Source organism: Vombatus ursinus, unplaced genomic scaffold (genome assembly GCF_900497805.2).
Source record: "Vombatus ursinus unplaced genomic scaffold, bare-nosed wombat genome assembly UNPS02014820.1, whole genome shotgun sequence".
In the NCBI taxonomy this organism is placed as follows: domain Eukaryota; kingdom Metazoa; phylum Chordata; class Mammalia; order Diprotodontia; family Vombatidae; genus Vombatus; species Vombatus ursinus.
Genome location: NW_020954598.1, coordinates 24,950,607 through 24,968,972, shown reverse-complemented (window position 1 = coordinate 24,968,972; position 18,366 = coordinate 24,950,607). Strand labels below are relative to the sequence as shown.

Sequence of the window (18,366 nt, the reverse complement as noted above, 5' to 3'; positions counted from 1 at the left end):
GTGTGTGTGTGTGTGTGTGTGTGTGTGTGTGTGTGTGTGTGTGTATGCTCTTGGTTACAGGTGTTTATGGGCCACGGAGGACAAGAATGCTGCACAGTCCCTACCTCTGAACTCTACAGCATCTGCCTAGTGCAAAATGATCTCCTTCAAGCCATTGCCAACCCTGACTACTTCTTGATGACTGTGAGCCAGTGTGAGGACCGGTATGACCAATACTTGTCAAAGGCCCAGGCAGATGGTGGTTGTTGAGAAATCAGCTCAGTTGAAGAGTGGACTTCCAGACCGCTTCAGCAAATAATAGCCCTTCTGGACTTCATGGCAAGTTACCTCCTCCATTTTAATCAGGATGGGGAGGGGCATAGGGTAGGAAGGACCCTTGGATCTGGCCCTCATCATTTCTGTAGTTTCTCTTGGCTTGGCCAATGTGGGAATTGTAGGTTGGGAATTGATCTCCCCTTTACTCCCAAGACCTTTGCACATGGACTTTTGGTTTGGATAGGGGGTTCTGGCTCTGCTTTGGCTTCTGTTACACAAATTGGTGCCCATCTGATTGGAATCTACACGTTAAAATCCAGCTCCAATGTGGGGCCACACGCTGCTTCTCTGTTTTTCTCACTGGCTACATGGGGTAGACCCGTGGTTGGTATGGCTGGGTTCTGAGGGGAAGGCTTAGGATGAGGTTAACTCTGGCTAAGCCAACACCAGAAGTAGAAAGAAAGTGGGTCATGCAGGTTTCCACAATAGGTCTAATGTAAATATGGAATGGAATGGAAAACACATATTAAGTCCTTGCTGTATGCCAAGCAGTGTCGGAAAGGGAGTTATGGTCCTGAGGGTTGGGATAGTGTTCGAGTCTGGGTTACCTCTATCGGAGGTGAGAATGAGGAAGTCAGCATCCAGCCAGGATTAGACATGGAACTAGAATTCTAATGTCCCAACTCCTAGTACACTGCTTTTCCCATAATACCACCTAAACACTTTCTTGGTACTAATGCACACATATATTAATTTTACTAAAAGACATGTTTTATAGGATATATGATTCAGGTGCAAACTGGGTGTGAGTCAGTCCTGAAAAGATGTTAAGAAATTGGTTATGTAGAATTCATCAGTGTGGAATGCATCCATCCTCTCCTTGAGGGGTAGAATTGGACATGGATTTTGAAGGTTAGGTCAGATATCCCAGAGGAATAGGTAAGAAAAGAGCTAGACAAACTACCTACCACTCTTACCTTTTCAAAATGGCCCCCAAGTCCATATCTCCAGCACTGTGCTCTCACTAGCATTCCAAACCTATATTTTCATCTCTAAGACATTTCTAATTGTGGGTTGTAATGGAAGGGGTTCTTAACGCTAACTCTGACTCAGAATCTTTCCCTTGTCCACCAACTTCAGTCTGACCCCCTTCCTACTGGTAACAGTGGTTTCCGAGCCTAGAATTCTGCAATGAGTTTTTGACCTACCACCCACTCTTCACATCCTCCCCCGCTTCCCTATGGCCAGTGCTTTACCACAACCTGTCATTTCTTCCTTGGTTCAGTCCTTTCCACCTGTCGTTTGTCACCATCCTCACCACCATCATCACCAGCACCAAGTCATTACCTAAACTACCCAAATGAGCTTATAACTATCCTTCAATTTGCCCTTTCCTGTTCACCCTCCAGCCATCACTGATTGCCCCACTTCCTTACCCACATAAATGGCCTGCCTTTCCCTAAGCTTACTAAAGCATAAATGTAAGATAGTGGCTTCTCTTTCTCTCACACTTTTAAACTTTTGGAAGCACTTTTATATGTGTTTATATGCCCCCTGAGGTAGATGATCCTCATTTTATAGGGATGGAAACTAAAGTGCAGAGAAGTGTACATTTTAAAAATAACTTCTAAATGTATTTCTCAGGTAAATGATTTCTGATGCTTCTCTGTGGCATGGAGGTATTTTGGGTTCTCAAAAGCTATGCTCATTCAGGCCAGTCCTCTGAAGCCAGAAAGGCCTTGCATGTTGGCCTGCTGATGGACTTTGTTTCTCTCAAGAGAGCCATCCCTGCTTAAATGGAGAGAGGCTTATCACCAGAGAGTTGGTCAGGGAATAACTTTTTTTTTTATTATTATTATTCCTGAGAACAGCTCATGAAAACCATCTGCTACAAGGTGTAGTAGAATTGGATCCCAATGAATAGAAGGAGTGCCAACCTCCATGATTTCATAGATTGTTGAAGGTTTTTTTTTAATACAAAATTTAGTAATTTCGACAAATAGGAAATAAGGAATAAAATTCCATTTAAAACTTTACCCTGTGTTCCTTACCAATTTCTCTTGTCTCTATTTCAAATACTACCAACATTGAAGGGGAAGCAGGGAGAAGTTTTGGAGGAGATTGTGCGGAATCAAGAGAGGCTTCATAAAGGACCTGACCACAGCCCTGAACTTTGAAGGATATTTGGGGATTTATAGTAAGAGGCAGAGGTGAGGTGGGAGAGCCTTTCAGATGTGGGGCTGAAGCCAGTGCAGAAGCATGGATAGAGGGAATGACGGAGTTCAGAGAGCAGATTAGGACAGTTTGGCTGGAATGCATTATGCATGAAAGGGAGTGATATGAACTGAGACTGTAAAGGTGGGTTGGAACAAGATCATAAAGGGCTTTAAATGCCAGGCTGAAGAGTTTGTCGTGTCCTTGAGGCAATAAGGAGCTGCTGAAGATGTTTCAGATGGGGAGTAACATGATTAGACTTTTATCTAAGGCATATTAATTGGCTAGCTTCATGCTGGTTGGATTGGGGAGGGGAAAGGACCAAAAGGAAGAGGCCAATTAGAATAATAATAATAGCTAGCATTTATATAGCACCTATTATGTGTCAGGCAGTACACTAAAGTTTTACAAATAATCTTGTGTGAGCCTCACAACAACCCTGGGAGGTAGATGCAATTATTATCTCCATTTAACAGATGAAGTAACTGAGGCGAAGAGCGATGAAATGATTCACCCATCCAGGGTCACATAACTAATCAGTGTCTGAGGCCAACTTTGAATTCAGGTCTTCCTGACTCTAGGCCCAGGGCTCTATCGACTCTGACACCTAACTGTCTCTGTTGAAATAGGTGAGGTAAGAGGTAATGAATTTAGGTTAGTAGCTACTCGAGTAGAGAAAAGAGATTGAATGAGAGATGTTTTGAAAATAGAATTGATGACTTGGTAACAGAAAGGATGCTTCTAGGGTTGTGAGCCTGAGTGACTGGAGTAATGGTGGTAATCTTAATAGAAATAGGGAAATTTGAAGGAGAAATGGGTTTGGGGGAAAATGAGAATTCTACTTTGGACATGTTAACTTTGAAATGCAAATAGGGCATCCAGGAGATGTCCAGTTTGTACAAACTGCAGTTTGAGAAAAATTAAGGCTAAACATAGAGATTTGGGAGTTCACTGCATAGAGGTGATAGTTGAACGTATGGAAACTAATGAGGTAGTTTATTCTGATGTTAATGTTTTTCTTCACTTTGCGTTAATTTCTATAAATCAACATGTTTTTACGTATTCTTTCCTATTTTTCATTGTTAGTGCTTAAAGCACAGTGTCTGGCACATAGCAAGGGCTTAATAAATACTAGATGACTGACTTTACAATACAATAGTAATACCTTGCATTGCTCTAGTATGATTTATTTACAATTTACCATGTAAATAACTTATAGCTCTTCTTATTACAAATAAAATAAGGCTCAGAGAAGCTGGATGAATTGCCCAAGCTCAGAGCTAGTTAGTGGCAGGGAAGAGACTGGGACCCATGTTTCCTGCTTTATCCTGACTCTGCTACTTAGTAAGTCACAACCTTTCTGAACTGTTTCCTCATCTGTAAAATGAACAGGGTGGATTAGATCAGGGGTTCTTAACTTTGTGTCATGGGCCCCTTTAGCTCTGTCCGATGAAGCCTATAGATCCCTTCTCAGAATAATGTTTTTAAATGAATAAAGTGAAATTCAGAGGATTACAAAGGAAACCAATTATGTGGAAATAAAGATGTAATTCCTTGAAATTTACGTGGACCCCTGTTTAAGAATCCCTCAAGGAGATGATCTCTAAGGGTTCTTCTATCTTTAAATCTTTTTATCTTGTGAATCCTAGCCCAGGGTGAGTTACAGTACAACTTGTTTCACCTTTAGTAAACATCATCTACTGTGTGCTGGGCCTTGTGGCAAAGATGTATTCTTGGCCCTGAGAGGGAAGCAGGCAATGGGACCAACCAGTCTAGTCTCCCTGGCCCTTAACATGCTTTACAGATCACATTCCTGGCTCCCTACTTTTATTGTCCCCACACCTCCATGCAAACACCTCTTCCCCTATCCAAATTTACCCCTCCTTCAAAGGCTCACTTCAAATACCACCTCCTCTAGGAAGCCTTTTGGGATTACACCAGCCTTCTCTGGTTTGCTGTTCCTGAGCTCTGTTATACTTGTAGTTTGTAACCCCAATTTCACAATCTATTTAGTCCCACCTTGTTGTATTCCCTTAACCATTCTTGCCATGAATTTTGCCTTTCCCACTAGATTGTGAGTCCCACCCTCTTCACCCCACAGGTTCCTTCCCTTTGCTCTTTTCCTGTCTCCTTCCTCACTTTTACCTAGTCAGCCTGAGCACACAGGTGAATCTATACTGATTATAGTGAGTTGGACTCTGGGTTTGGTGTCAGAAAGACCTGGGCTTAAATCCTGGCTCTTCCATTTACTAGCTTTATGACCTTGGGCAAATCCTTTAACTTCTCTTAGTTTCTCCGTATGCAAAATGAGGAATTGGACCAGTTGATTTCTAAGGTGCCTTCTATCTCTAAAGTCTATGATTTTGCTGACCCTGATCAACTCTTCTACAGATGATCCCCCTTCTACCCTTTGGCACCTTGCACTGGCCACTGCCTTTTGGTAAAAAAAAAAAAAAATTCAGTGATGCCACATAAAAGGCAACCAGGGTACAAGACTCTGTGCCCTACTGATCTGAGGGAGAGAGGTGAACCAAAGACTTCTAAGGACTTCAGAGCTCGATTATCTAGTCCAACCAGCCCATCCTACTCTTTTATATCTCTCATGGTTTAGGATTGTTTTCTTATTTAGAAGTGAGATACTATCCTGCACCATCTATCCTTTGCTTCTAGTTCTGTCCTAGCAGGACAAGTCGATTTCTAGTTCTTCCATGGTGTTGTTCAGCCATTTCAGTCATGTTCAACTCTTCATGGCCCCATTTGGGGTTTTCTTTGCAGAGATACTGGACAGGTTTGCGCTTTCCTTCTCCACTTCATTTTATACATGAAGAAACTGAAGGAAACGGGGTTAAGTGACTTGCCCAGGGTCACACAGCTAGTAAGTCTCTGAGGCCTGATTTGAACTCAGGAAGATGCGTCTTCCTGACTCCAGGCTTAGCATTCTATTTACTGGGCCACCTAGCTGTCCTGTGATAGCCCTTTGATGTGATAACCCTTCAAATTCTTGAAGATATTGATCATATCTCCCTTGTCTGCTCTTTAAAAAAAAAACCCCAAAACAATTGTTATTTTTTATTCTGAACCTTAAGTGCACAAAAAGAGCATTTTCAAACACAAAAAGATTCTATATGAAACTTTAAATCTCCCTTTCATACTATTTGCTTTTAAAAAGAAAAGCATATAATAAATTATACATGTTGCTTTCAAAATAGTACTTATCTGTGCTTCTGAACTTCCTTCTGTGCTGTGCATTTTTTCTTATTTTTTTTGTTTCTTTTTTTCCCATTTAATAGTATTTTATTTTTTCCAATTACATATAAATATAGTTTTCAACATTCATTTTTTATAAGATTGCAAGTTCCAAATTTTTTCACCCTCTGTCCCTCCCCTCCCCTCTCCTCTCCCTAAGACAGCAAGCAATCTGATGTAGTGTTCTATATGTTTTTAAAAAGGTTTCAGTGCCCCTTTTATTTGGCATTACTATGGATAACCATCACCACTCCCAATTAAGAGAATTAATTGAGAGAAAGGAGAAAAAATCCTTCTAACAAGTAAGCACAGTTAAAACAAATCCAAACAGTGGCCCTGTCCAAAAGTGTTTGTGTCTATACTATGTATCCAACACCTTTCTGTCAGGAGGTGCGTTAACAGTTGCTTCATCATAGGGCCTCTGGAGACACAGTTGGTCATTTCATTGATCAGAGTTTCTAAGTCTTTCAACATTGTTTCTTGTTTGTTTTTTACAATGTTGTCCTTGTATAAAGTTTTCTGGTTCTACTCACACCACTTCACCCCTTCAAGTTACCCAGTATTCTCTGAAATTGTCTTTTGGGTCATTTTTTATCTTGTAATAATATTCTGTTACATTTATATACTGAAATTTGTTCAGCTATTCACCAGTTGTCAAAGAGGCAATCTGATAGTCTAATTATAGTCTCATAGTCTGATTGAAAAAAACCCCAAACTTTTAATCCCTCCAGTCATCTCCAGGCTAAGCATCCCTAGCTCCTTCAGCCAAAGTCATATGGCATGTTCTCCAGTCTGCACACTAGTCTGATCATCCTCCTCTAGATGTATTCTAGGATGTATCCATGTTCTTCCTAAAATATGGCCCCCAGAGCTGAGCACGGTATTCCAGCTGTGGCGTCACTAGGAAATAGTACAGTGAAGACTATCACCTTTTTATTATTTTGTTTTGTTTTGGGGGGGGTTGTTGGAGGCAATTGGGGTTGTGACTTGCCCAGGGTCACACAGCTAGTAAGTGTCTGAGGTCACATTTAAACTTGGGTCCTCCTGCCTCCTGGGCCAGTGCTCTAATCCATTGTGTCACCCAGCCTCCCCTCTATCACTTTCTCTTGCCTCTCGGTGCACTATAGGATAGCAGTCCCTTTTTTGGTCATCCTCTTTAAAGAAGAAGCAGGAGACTTAATGAAGATGGGGCCATTCTCAGAGTCAGGAAGACCAGAGTTCAAGTTGTACCTGATACCTACCAGACCTGTAAACCTTAGGTAAAAATCACTTTGTCTCCTAGGACTCCTGACACTAAATCTTCAAGCCTTGTAACCTCAGTGTTATCCTTGACCCCTCATTTTCCCTCCCCTCATATATTCAGTTGTTTGCCAAATATTACTTTTTCTACCTCCACAATATCTCTTCCACTCGTCCTTTTTTCTCTACTCACAGCCACCACCCTAGTTCAGGCCCTTATCACCTCTTGACTGGACCATTGCGACAGCTCCCTATTTGGTCTCTGCCTCAAGTCTCTCCCCACTCCAGTTCTTCCTCCACACAGCTACCAAAGTGATTTTCTTTAAGCACGAATTTGACTGTGTCACTCCTCTACTCAACAAATGCTAGTAGCTCCATGTACCTTCTAGGATCAAATATCAGCTCTTTGGTTTGGCTTTTTTAGAAACTAAATGGCTATCTTTTGTTTTTACATGACATCTATATTTCCCCCGTATCCCTTTTCTTTCCTTTACTTACAACAAAGATTTTTTAAAAGAGAAAAAAAATCAGCAAAACCAATGAACATATGTAAAAAATCTGACATCATATTCAATATTCCACACCTGTTGATCACCACCTCTGCAAAAGAACAGGGAAGGTGTGTTCTTACATCTCTTCTATGGGCACAAACTTGTTCTTTGTAATTTATTGATCTTCAGTTTCATTTGTTCTATGGTGGCTGTTCTTTCCATTTGTGTTGTTGTAGTAGTCATTGTGTATATTGTTTTCCTGGCTCAGCTTATGTCTCTTTGCATCATCTTTTGACTTTTAAAACAGTCCACAACCTGGTCCCAGTCCATGTTTCCAGCCTTATAATACATGATTCTCTTGGCCTGCACTCTTCAGTCCAGCCAAACTGATCTCCTCTCTGTCCCTCACACATGGCGTTCCTATCTCCTGTGTCTTTTTGAAAGTTCACTGTCCCCAAAACCTGGCGTGTGTTTCTTTCCCACTTCATCAAATGCTTTGATTCCTTCAAGATGGAGCTTGATCATCACCTCCATTGAAGCCTTTACTGGCCCTCAAAATTGCTAGTGCCCCCCCCCACAATTACCTTGTATTTAACCATCTTGTATTCATTTTGTGTTTATTCTGTATTTTGTATCAACTTATGTACATGTTATCTATATGATCTCTCTCTACTTGGAACATAAACTTGAGAAAAGACTGCTTGATTCTTTTTTCCTTCATATTGTGAGGAATGCTAACAATTTGGTTCCTAGAGAATTGATAAGAAAACAGGACAGGGGGAGATTAGGTTATTGATTAATTGATTTCTTGGTTTATTGGTTTACACAAATATGTGAACAAGATAAGGGAGTGAATGGGATAATATAGGGTGAAGCCCCCTCAGGGGAATGAACTAACCCTAACCTCAGTTACTTTTCATACTTATGACTGTTTTGAGACTGCACCTAGATGCCTTGCAGCACATTCTGGCTAAACCGGATGTTCCCGTTGTACAAAGAGACCACTCCCCTTTAACTTGTTTCTATGGAACTTCCTTCTGTAGAAGTTAGAATTCCATGAATAGATTGTGCCCCTAATATACCCAGCCAATGGGTTGAGGGGAAGGGTGTTAGGGCAGAGACATTGTGGATAGGGTCTATATATTCTGCTTTACAAGACACTCAGGTGCACACCCTGGCTGGAGCCATCTTGAGCGAATGCTGGGTGTGTCCTTTCTCATGAGAAAGCAATAAAACTCCTTTTTGCCTTTCTTAAGAAAAAGTCTCTGATTTAATTATTTTGAGGGTCACAAACACCCCACACAATATCCTCAGTGCCAATTACTGTGTTGCTCAGCACATAGTTGTGTGGTTTGTCTTTCGTTCTCAAAGAGGACCAAGACATCAGGAAGATGATGCCATGACTTGCGAGTGAATTAGATTTAAGTGAGAGAGCACTGTGTAAAGTCACCAGCCTCACTTTCTCCTCCAGAGCCATCTTGGTCCAGTGGCCAGATATAGATCAAGACAACTGGAGATAGCCTAGGATGCAGTTGGGGACCTTGGCCTTTTTAAGCTAAGGTCTTTCCAAGTTCTCACTTTGAGTGAGGAAAGGCCCATTCAGTGAATAGGGCTGTTTAAGAAGTGAGTCAAATTAAAAAACAAACAAAACTCTCAAACTGGGAGGGGAAAACCCTCAGCGTTTTTGGCCAAAAGAGAAACAATATTTACATTCACTCTGGCTCTCATTGACTGGCCAACAATAGGTCTCTGGTCAAGTACCACTTAATCGCTATTTTTTGGGCCCGGATAGCTCAGAGTGAGTTGAGTTTTAGGTATGGTCTTTAAGAAAGAAATCTAGCCAGTAAACCCCAAGGTATCAAGGTAGGTTTCAGCCATCAAAATTTACCTTTCTTCGGGCAGAGCATCTTCAGGTAAGGGCATGATACCCCATGTGGGGAGAGGAGAGGAGAGGCAGCACATAGTGCTTGATGAATACTTGTTGATTGCTTGGTTAATAAAAACAGTCAGAGGCCCTGGACAAATCTTTGGGGTACTCAATGGGGAATCAAACTATGTTCCCTTCCCTCAGTCTTTTAATAAAAGGAAGATAAAAAAAATGAACACAAGTAACCACAATCTGCCTGTGGGAGTGCCACAGAGATACATAGGTATGAATATTCAGGAGAAAAGGAGAAGAGATTCCTGGGGGATTTGGTATTTGAGTTGTCTTGGAAAAAATGTGTAACTAAGGATGACAAATCCCTAAGGTAGAGGAGTTGGAGTCACATCCCCCCAGGCTTTTCAGTGGGAGACTAATGGAGGACAGGCTTCTTTGGGGAAAGGAAATAACAATAATGTGAGGGTCATATCCCCCATAAGGCCTGTTGGGGTTGGGGGGGAAGGTCAATTCCTGGGGTGCAAAGAACCTTGGACATGCAGTCAGGAGAGACCCGGCCATTAAAAAGCAAGTATTAAGCGCCTACTTCACGGGCCAGGCATTGTGCCACAGGGTAGAGGCACAAACAGTTTTATATAGCACCTGCTCTCAAGTTTACATTCTATTGAGGGCTGGGAGCCGGCAGGGAGTGGGGCGGGGTTGTACATAACTAGGCATATAAAAACAAGTACAAGATAATTGGGAGAGGGTAGAGAGACAATCTGGGGGAGAGGGGAGTAGTTAGAGAGCTGGCCTTGGAGTCCGAAGGACCTGGGCTCCAGGAATCCCACCTCTGACCTATACTAGCTGGGTGGTTCCGAGCTGGACGCTTTCCCCAGATCCATGCCGCAGGCAACAATAGTAGACCAAATTGCATACTGGGCTGCATTGATGGACGGAGTTTTCTTTCTGGGCAGCTCCCTACACCACTGAAATAATAGATCTGGACAAAAAAATAAGTGGTGGTTGGGGTACGCTTGCCACTGAGGGACCAGGGAAGTCCTCTTTAGGCGATGATATTTGAGCAAAGCTGAGAAGGGAGAAGGGAGTGCATTCCAGGCGCGGGGGGCAGCCTAACCAAAGGCACAGAGATGAAAGTCCTGCGGAGGATCAGCGAAAGCCAGCTCTGCAGGACAGAAGAGGGTGGGGAAGATGCCTGCAAGGGCCACTTTTTAGCGGTGGGGACGGCATTTCTCCGAACCCCAGTTTCTTCCTCTGCAGCAAGAGGATAATGACACACCGCAGGAAGGTAGGACCTGGTAAACCTTTCGCACGCACCTCTGCAGTGAGTTACTTCCTAGCCCCTCCCTTTCATTGCTGGCCCCCCCATAGTGGGCAGCTCCAGCTGGCCAGCTGCTGCGCCACGATGCGGCCGCTAGGGGACGCAGCGCCACCACCGCCACTCTGATCGTGCCCGGACCCAGCCAGCGTGGGGTGCCCGCCCCCTTGCCCTCCCCCTTCCCCTCTGCCTGGGGACCCACGTTCGCCCGGACTGACCGAGGAAGGGGCGGGTAAGGAAGGCAGCCCGGCCTTGCTCGCTCCCCGTCCCGCAGCCCCTTCGGCGCCTCCCCCATCTCTCCTGCGACCGGCCGGAGCCGCGCCCCCTCCCTGGCCAGCCCCGCCTTCGCGCGTGGGAGACGAAGGGTTAAGGCGCTGGATGGTTTCCCTAAAGCTGGCGAAAACTGAGGGGGGGGGGGTGCCTGCTGGGAGGGGGCGGGTCCGCCCCCGGCCCCTCCCCCCGCTTCCCCCCGCTCCCCTCCTCTCCCCTCCCCTTCCCGAACGGTTCGGGGCTGCTGGCTGGTGCCGAGAGGAGCCAGCGGCCAACACCGAGCTCGGAGCCGGGACTGGGGCCGGAGCCGGAGCCGGAGTCCGCCCGCCGGGCCCGGCCCCCTCCTCGAGCGGCTGAGCCGGGACCCTCGGGTAAGTGCCGGCCCGGGGAGGGCGAGGGGCACTTGGGGGAAGTTGGCGGCGAGGCGCCGGAGCCACGCTCCTGGCCCTCGGGCCGCCCGGCCCGGGACTGCGGGGTCTGGAAGGCGCAGGCGTCCGCGGCGGGACGGGAAGTTTGGGGTAGAGCCGGGAGAGTGTCCAGCCGGAGCCGGGGAGCCGTCGATGGCAGGGAGGAGGATTGGGCGGGGCGCACACCTGCCCAGACCCCGCATTCCTTTCTGCCCCCCCCATCAGGGCCCTGGGGATGCTGGGAGGGCAGGGGTCCCAAGTGCATTCCCCCCTCCCTCCAAGGCAAGCTCCCGGATTGCCTGGCTGATTTCATCTGGTCCAGCCCCTAGCCAACCCTCCTGTATCTCCATCACCTACTCCTTTTCCTCCATGATTCAGGTGGTGTTGTGGACAGAACCCTGGACGGGGAGTTAGGTCACCTAGGTTCTAGTTGCAGCGCTGTCACCAGTTTACTGTGTGAATTCGGACAAATCACTTTCCTGTTGTGGACCCCGGTTTCCTCATCTGTAAAATGGGTTGGCTGGATGAGCAGTCCTCTAAGATCATTTCTGATTCTTATATTCTGTGATTCCTTTCTAGGTAAAGGTGCATCCTACACCCCTTTGGTCCTCCCCATCATCCAGGCTGGGCTGAGGAGTTTGTTCTCTGCCCCTGGAGATCAGGACAGAAAGTCACAGACAAACTGACTAATGTCTCATTCTTAGGCTCAGCCTTGGGGACTGGAGATGCCTTTGTGACCTCTGCTGAGCTCCATAGTCTGTCTTTCCCTCAAGGGAGCACCCACTGGCCCTGAAGACTAGGAAACTAGGGTCATCAGGGACTGACTGGGTCATGGCCCTGGGCCAGCAACCACTTCCAGTGCCCCCCAAGTGAGCAGCCAGCTATGGCGACCAGTGGTGCCCGAACCTTTGTTTGGCATGTGTTCCCGTCCATGCCCACCTGTCGGGTGTACTGCACACCTGCATACCAGGATGGGCACCTTTTTGTGCTGGGTGGGTGCAGCCGGGCAGGACTGCCTTTGGGCACAGCAGAGTTGCTGGATGTAGCTTCCCATAAGTGGCTTTCACTGCCCCCACTGCCCACACCTCGAGCTGGTGCAGCTGCCATAGCCCTAGGCAAGCAGGTGTTGGTGATTGGGGGCATGGATGCTGGGCAGAGCCCCCTGGCTTCTGTGGAGGCTTACCACACGGATGAAGGCCGCTGGGAGCTTCGAGCTGCCCTGACACAGCCAGCCATGGGCATCTCAGCCTTGGAGAGGGGTGAGCAGGAGCTTGGGTGTGGGGAGGGTAATCTGGGATAGGTGCATGACTCTGAAGAAATTGTGAAATGCTTGCTGGACCTCCAAGGGAGATAGAATGTAACCCTTGGATTCCAAGATCATAGGGGAGTGTGATCAAGCACACGGTAATCCTGGGGCAGTAGGTTATAACAAAGAGCCCTGGATTTGGAATCAAAAGACCTGAGTTTCAATCCCTGCTCTGCCAATTAATAACTAGTTGACCTTAGACAAGTGATTTCCTTTCTCTGGATCTGTTTTCATTTCTATAAAATGAAGGGGCCAGATTAGATGATGGCTATGGTCCCTTCTAACTCTCAATCAATGATCCTAGAAGAGTAACTCTGAGGGGCTCTTTAGGGGAAAGAGGGAACAGCTGGGACCTGAGTGCCCTAGGTAAGCACAGGACTTAGGTTCCTAGTGGATCCCAAGCGGGAGGAGCCTCTTCCAACCCCTAATTTGTACCCCATTCCCAACCTTTTTGCCTCTTTTCTAGCACACTGCCTAGCTCTCTTGTGGTTTCTTTTTCTACGAATTTCTCCCAGGTCACTTCCCCCTCCCCCTTACTCCAAGACAGGCATTTTGACCTGGGTATTAAAATTAGTGACTATTGATTAAGCCTGTACTATATTCAAGAATCTTGCTCTGTGTTAGAGCTGCTAACAAGGAAAATGACACTGTCCCTTCCCTCAAGAAGCTTCTAGTTTACTGGGGGATGACATGTATACAAATAAATGTTATAAAAGATAGGTTTATGTGAGGCAAAGTCTTCTTGAACAAGACAGGCAGCACTTGAGTCTTGAAGAGTTTTAATGGATAAGAAGAAAGCATTCTGTGTGGGGAACAATAGTCTAGTGTAACTGAAATTTAGAGAATGTGAAAGGGAGTAATGAGAAAAAAGTCTCGAACTCCTGAACTGCTAAGAACTAGAGCTGTCATGTTAAGAGCTTCCCAGATCCAGGAAACTGGGCTGGAGCTGGACCCCTACCAAATGTCACCCTCAGACTTCCCCACTGCCACCACTCATTTAACCCACAGCCTTGTTCTACAAAACCCCCCTGGCAGGAGCTAGTAATCTGAGTGGAAGGAAGGGAGTGAGGCTCCAGCCATTTCTGGGTGACCAGGAGGCCAGTCCAGCCTGAGAGAGGGCAGTCCTTCCATTCAAGGGGAAGGAGGGTGGCTTCCTGGAGTATGTTGGCTTGAGTTTCCTTCACACCCCCCCCCAAAAAAAAATCAAACCTTTATTACTCATCCTGGGAGACATAAGGGCTGGGAATGCAGACAGCGGTGGCTCCCACAGTTATAAATAGGCTGAGAGGGAGGGGAACAAGTGTGAAGACGTGCTAAGTGGAAGATTCCTGTCTAAAACCTTGAGTAATGGAATTGGAAGACCTCCTGCCTAGCTGATGTCCTTTCCCACCTCTACCCTTCCACCAAGGAAAGCAAGACAGAAGAGAGCTGGGGAGGAGGAGGCCAGGGAGATAGGGCTGCATAAAAGTTCTGGCCAGACACCAGAGCTCTAGACCCTGTGGTGATTGTCATGGAAGCACCTGCAGATCCTCCCTACTGACCTTTGCCCCCTCTTCCTGCTCTTTTCTGTGCCCTATGGTGCCCTCCCTACACACTGAGAGCATCCCCTGGGGGGAGGAGGGGAGTATTCCTGGAAACCAGAATCCTCTTTCCAAATATTCCTAAGCTGGGGTCCAGGATAATGTCTCTGCTCAGCTGGGGCCAGAGCTAAGGATAATGGAGGTATCCAGGAATTCTCCCCCTAGCCCTCAGTCTGATCGGTGTATTAAGACACAGCCCACAGCTGTTTTATTCTCCCTCTGTATTTAATTTGGATCCTATAATCCAGAGAAGATTCCACGTACAGTTAACTCCACTTTGTTCCCCCCTTCCCTAATGTCAGCCCTATACTGTGACCCCCTACCTACCTCCTGCCCCCCGATGGAGCCCCCACATTGAGTCTCTCTATTCAGCCACTTCTTCCCCACATCATACATTGAGCACCCCATCCCCAGGTTTAGCCACAAATTTAGCCCCTGCCCTAAGCTCTCTCCTATAATCACCTCCCCTACTAAGCCATCTCTTTCCTCACTGACCTCCCCCCAATTCAGAACCCTCCTTCCTAAACTGAACCCAGCCCCACCTCATCTCTATTTAGTTCCCTTACAATCTTCCTGCCCCAGACTGAGCCCCCTACTTACTCGAATGCCTCTACCCACACTTAAGCATTCCCTGGGGTTGGGGAGGCCTCTGGGTTGTGGATCTGACTGACTACAGGCTTTGATGCTAGACTGAGGTGCAATGTTGCTATGGAGTCTCCAGGGAGACTGTGCCAGCTATTATAATTAGATTCCCCCGCTTTGTGCTCTTACGAGAGAACCAAGGGGTGGGAGTCCGGGTTAGTGGCCCAGGGAGCAGATAGCAGCGGGGATCTCCCTCCCCATTCCTGTGGGGGCAGGGATAGATCTCAGGCTAGACAGGAAGGGGTAGGGAGTCAGACAGGAATGAGTTGTTGACAACCTCCTGCTGATGGTGGTCCATCTCCTACATCTCTCTACCAGCAGTGATGTCCCTGTCTCAAAGTACTTTTTTTGGTCCGTGGTGAGCTTTAGGCTAGCCAAAATGGTTGCTGAGGGTTGTCCCATCCCAGAATAGGGTTAGTTTAGGCAAGCTTACCCCCAGGAATTTAAAGTCTGAAGCTGCCCTCTCTCTGGCAGATGGTGTGGTATATGCTCTAGGTGGGATGGGTTCAGACACAGCCCCACAAGCACTGGTGAGGATGTACGAAACTTCCAGGGACCGATGGCTCTCCTTGCCCTCCATGCCCACACCTTGCTATGGGGCCTCCACATTCCTTCAGGGGAATAAGATCTTTGTTCTGGGTAAGTGGCTTCAGGTCTGAAGTTGAAGGTTTGTGTGACTAGAGTTAGGGGCCAGCTTATAGCCACAGGACAGTTTCTGGTTGAGGCCAGCAAGCACTGGCACTGTGAACCTGTCCTCACAAGCATTGCTTTCATTCTCTCCTGTGGGCAGCAGAGGATGATGCAAATAATTGAGAATTGTGTGATTTATGTACGAGGAGAGGGAGCAAGGGGTTGGGGGGCTAAGAGGCTGAGAAGGGAGGGATGCCCTAGTTTGACTCCTCCTAGAATCTTTTCCCTTTATTTTCCAGGGGGCCGCCAAGGGAAGTTGCCTGTAACTGCCTTTGAGGTGTTTGATGTTGAGATGCAGAACTGGACCCGGTATCCGAGTGTGCCCAGCCGGCGGGCCTTTGCTAGCTGTGCCATGGCAGAGGGCAGCTTCTTTAGCCTGGGAGGCCTGCAGCAGCCTGGACCTCACAACTTCTATTCCCGCCCACACTTTGTCAACACTGTGGAAATGTTTGACTCTGAGCAGGGTGCGTGCCAGGTCACTTGAGGGTTGAGAGTCTGAGTGCCTAGACCCTGATTCTTTCCCCTGGCCAGAGAGCATGGGCATTTCTCTATAGATGCAGGTCTAAACTTGGCCTTCAGGTCCATTTCAATTCTCATTTGGGAGCTATAGCAGTGGTTTGACAGTTCACTCCGATTTGCTAGTACAGAGAAACTGTCCTGTGTCTCTTGCAGGTGCCTGGACAAAGCTTCCACGTTCTCTTCGAATGAGAGAAAAAAGGGCAGACTTTGTGACTGGTTACCTTGGGGGCCGAGTCATGGCAGTGGGAGGCCTTGGTGAGTATTCTTAGAGCTCTAGTTCTGTTTATTCTATCTCTAGGACTTGAGGTGGGGAGAGGGCAAGATGGTGGGAGTAGTGACCACTAAGCAAGTGAGCTTACCCCAGGGAGTTACAGTGATTACATCTGAAGCTTAGACACTGTCTCTTCCATTTTCTTGGTCTCGTCCATTGGTGTATAGAGACATTTAATGGGCTTTCAGTTTACCTGCCTGTAAAATGGGGGTGGTTAATTGCCTTACCAACTTCACAGAGATGGTTTGAGAATAATAGTTGGTGACTTTTAAAAACTCAAATATGAAATATATTTTCTTGGGGATCTTTGCTGTGGTAGAGAGTTTAAAAAGAGAAGTGTCTTCTGAAGGAACTGAATATACTTTGCAAAATTAATAAAGCTCCTCTGGGTGTAGGATTATAGCATAATATAGTAGAAGGGACACAGGATTAGGAGCCAGAAGACCTAGGTTCTAAGTGTAACCATGGACAAATTACAGAACCTCTCAGAGGCTCACTTTCCTCATCTGTAAAATAGTGTTAACAGTCTAATCACTGCTTACCCCAACATGGTTGTTGAGGAAAGTACTTTGTCAACCTTAAAGCATCAAATAAAAGTAGTTATAAAACAAGAGGCTTGGATTGGGTGACCTGTGAAGCCCCTCTACTCAGTGTTCTTTCTTTGACCTGGGTCAGGGTGCGTGGAGGCCAGATGCTGCCACGTAGTCTGTCCTCCTGGGGCTACCCCTGGCTCAAGGGCTCAGACTCTTCTCATCACACTGGATCTCTCTTCTCAAAGGCAACCAGCCGTGTCCCCTGGGCTCCGTAGAAGGCTTCAGCCTGGCAAAGAGAAAATGGGAGGTACTGCCCTCGATGCCGACAGCTCGATGCTCCTGTTCCAGTCTCCAGGCCGGGCAGCAGCTTTTTGTCATTGGTGGAGTGGCCCAGGGCCCCAGCGGAGCTGTGGAGGCCTTGTGCCTACGAGATGGGGTCTGAAGACCGGCACAACCCACCTGATCAGATCTGCCCACCAAAGACCACAATGGTGGTTTCTGCAGAGATTGGGTGGTAGGGGTGGGGAGGAGAGTTTACTGCCCCCCTTGGCTCAGTGATGCTATTTTCCTGTCCATGTTTAGAACCAGCTTTGGCTTTCTGAGGTAGGGAGTAGCGCAGGGACACAGAGCAGCCCCTCAGCAAGAGCTGAACCTGGGACATACAACAGTAGCCAGAGGGTTGGCCCCAGTGGTGAGAGTGGCCCACTACCACCCTAAGAGTGTAGGGTGGGCGGGGGAGGAGGTGAGAGAAAGTCAAGCTGGCTACCTAGGGACTGAGCTCTCTTTGGCATTAGCACATCTTCAGCACCAGGGCTCTAGGGCTCCAACTTTTCTGGGAGTGGGAGGCCACCAGTTTCCTCCACATCCCTATACTCCCTTTGCCCTTCCCCAGTGTGGTCCTAACCCAGTTAGGCCACAGCAGCTCCTTGTTGTGGCCCTCAGTAGCTGTACCACCCCTGTGGGCCTAAGCTGAACACGAGTCGTTCAGGAATAGCCCATGAGACCCAATAGGAACTCCTCCCTAGTTTAGTGCCTGCAAGGAGGTGGCCTGGCACACCTGCGCCTCCTGAATAAAGTTGGCCTTCACTGTAAACACAACACTGTAAACACACAACACTCAGTAGAACTGTTTGTGCTGAGGGAACAAAAGGCTTGTGGGGGGGGAGCAGTACTCTTGGGTGGGGGAGTGCTTAGTTTTATCCTGCCCAAAGACCTCTCTTTGCTTAGTATTGGGGGAAGGTGGAGAGAAATGTGGCTTGATGGAATTGACACTGGTTAAGAGACCTTGGTTATAGTTCCCCATTCCACCTGTAGTTGTTGGGTGACTTTGAGCAAGTCACTTCAGCTCATTGTGCCTCAGCTTCCCCATCCATGAAATGGGGATCTATAAAAACCTGCCCTACCTACCTCACAGGGCTGTTGTGAGGTTCAAGGCTGTCATCATGTGAAATATGAAGACCTACTGAAGTGCATGGTGGTGTTAATTACTCTGCGAACTCTGCTTTT

The 18,366-nt window shown here is 47.0% G+C and overlaps 2 protein-coding genes across 5 annotated transcripts in view; both read left to right on the top strand.

Moving 5' to 3' along the window:
- Positions 1-3,863, top strand: part of LOC114024237 — a 9,304-nt gene extending 5,441 nt beyond the window's left edge. The window contains exon 5 of one of the 2 annotated variants that reach the window (XR_003566883.1): positions 61-145. Coding sequence is in view for 1 of the 2 variants with exons in the window: in XM_027837251.1 (XP_027693052.1) it covers positions 61-249 (189 nt within the window). In the remaining variant the exon portion in view is untranslated. Of the gene's footprint in view, positions 1-60 lie in introns of both variants that reach the window. The other variant, XM_027837251.1, reaches the window with a different exon arrangement.
- A 6,645-nt stretch (positions 3,864-10,508) lies between these two features.
- Positions 10,509-18,327, top strand: KLHDC8B (kelch domain containing 8B). Of its 3 annotated transcripts, none has more exons than XM_027837136.1 (6): positions 10,509-10,612; positions 11,899-12,578; positions 15,322-15,486; positions 15,777-16,001; positions 16,210-16,311; positions 17,106-18,327. In XM_027837136.1, exons 2-6 carry the CDS (start codon positions 12,203-12,205, stop codon positions 17,300-17,302), a joined length of 1,065 nt encoding a protein of 354 aa, XP_027692937.1. In that variant the 5' UTR covers positions 10,509-10,612; positions 11,899-12,202; the 3' UTR covers positions 17,303-18,327. The 3 variants fall into 3 exon arrangements, with proteins under 3 accessions (XP_027692937.1, XP_027692938.1, XP_027692936.1); XM_027837135.1 differs by lacking the exon at positions 10,509-10,612 and adding an exon at positions 11,190-11,283; XM_027837137.1 differs by lacking the exons at positions 10,509-10,612; positions 15,322-15,486 and adding an exon at positions 11,189-11,283.
- The last annotated feature ends 39 nt before the right edge of the window (positions 18,328-18,366 follow it).

Excerpts from the sequence above, each read along its gene's own strand:
- KLHDC8B (XM_027837136.1), top strand. The coding sequence starts at position 12,203 with ATGGCGACCAGTGGTGCCCGAACCTTTGTTTGGCATGTGTTCCCGTCC. Across the intron at positions 12,579-15,321 it reads CATCTCAGCCTTGGAGAGGG|ATGGTGTGGTATATGCTCTA; the intron begins GTGAGCAGGAGC and ends TCTCTCTGGCAG. Across the intron at positions 16,312-17,105 it reads CATGGCAGTGGGAGGCCTTG|GCAACCAGCCGTGTCCCCTG; the intron begins GTGAGTATTCTT and ends CTCTTCTCAAAG.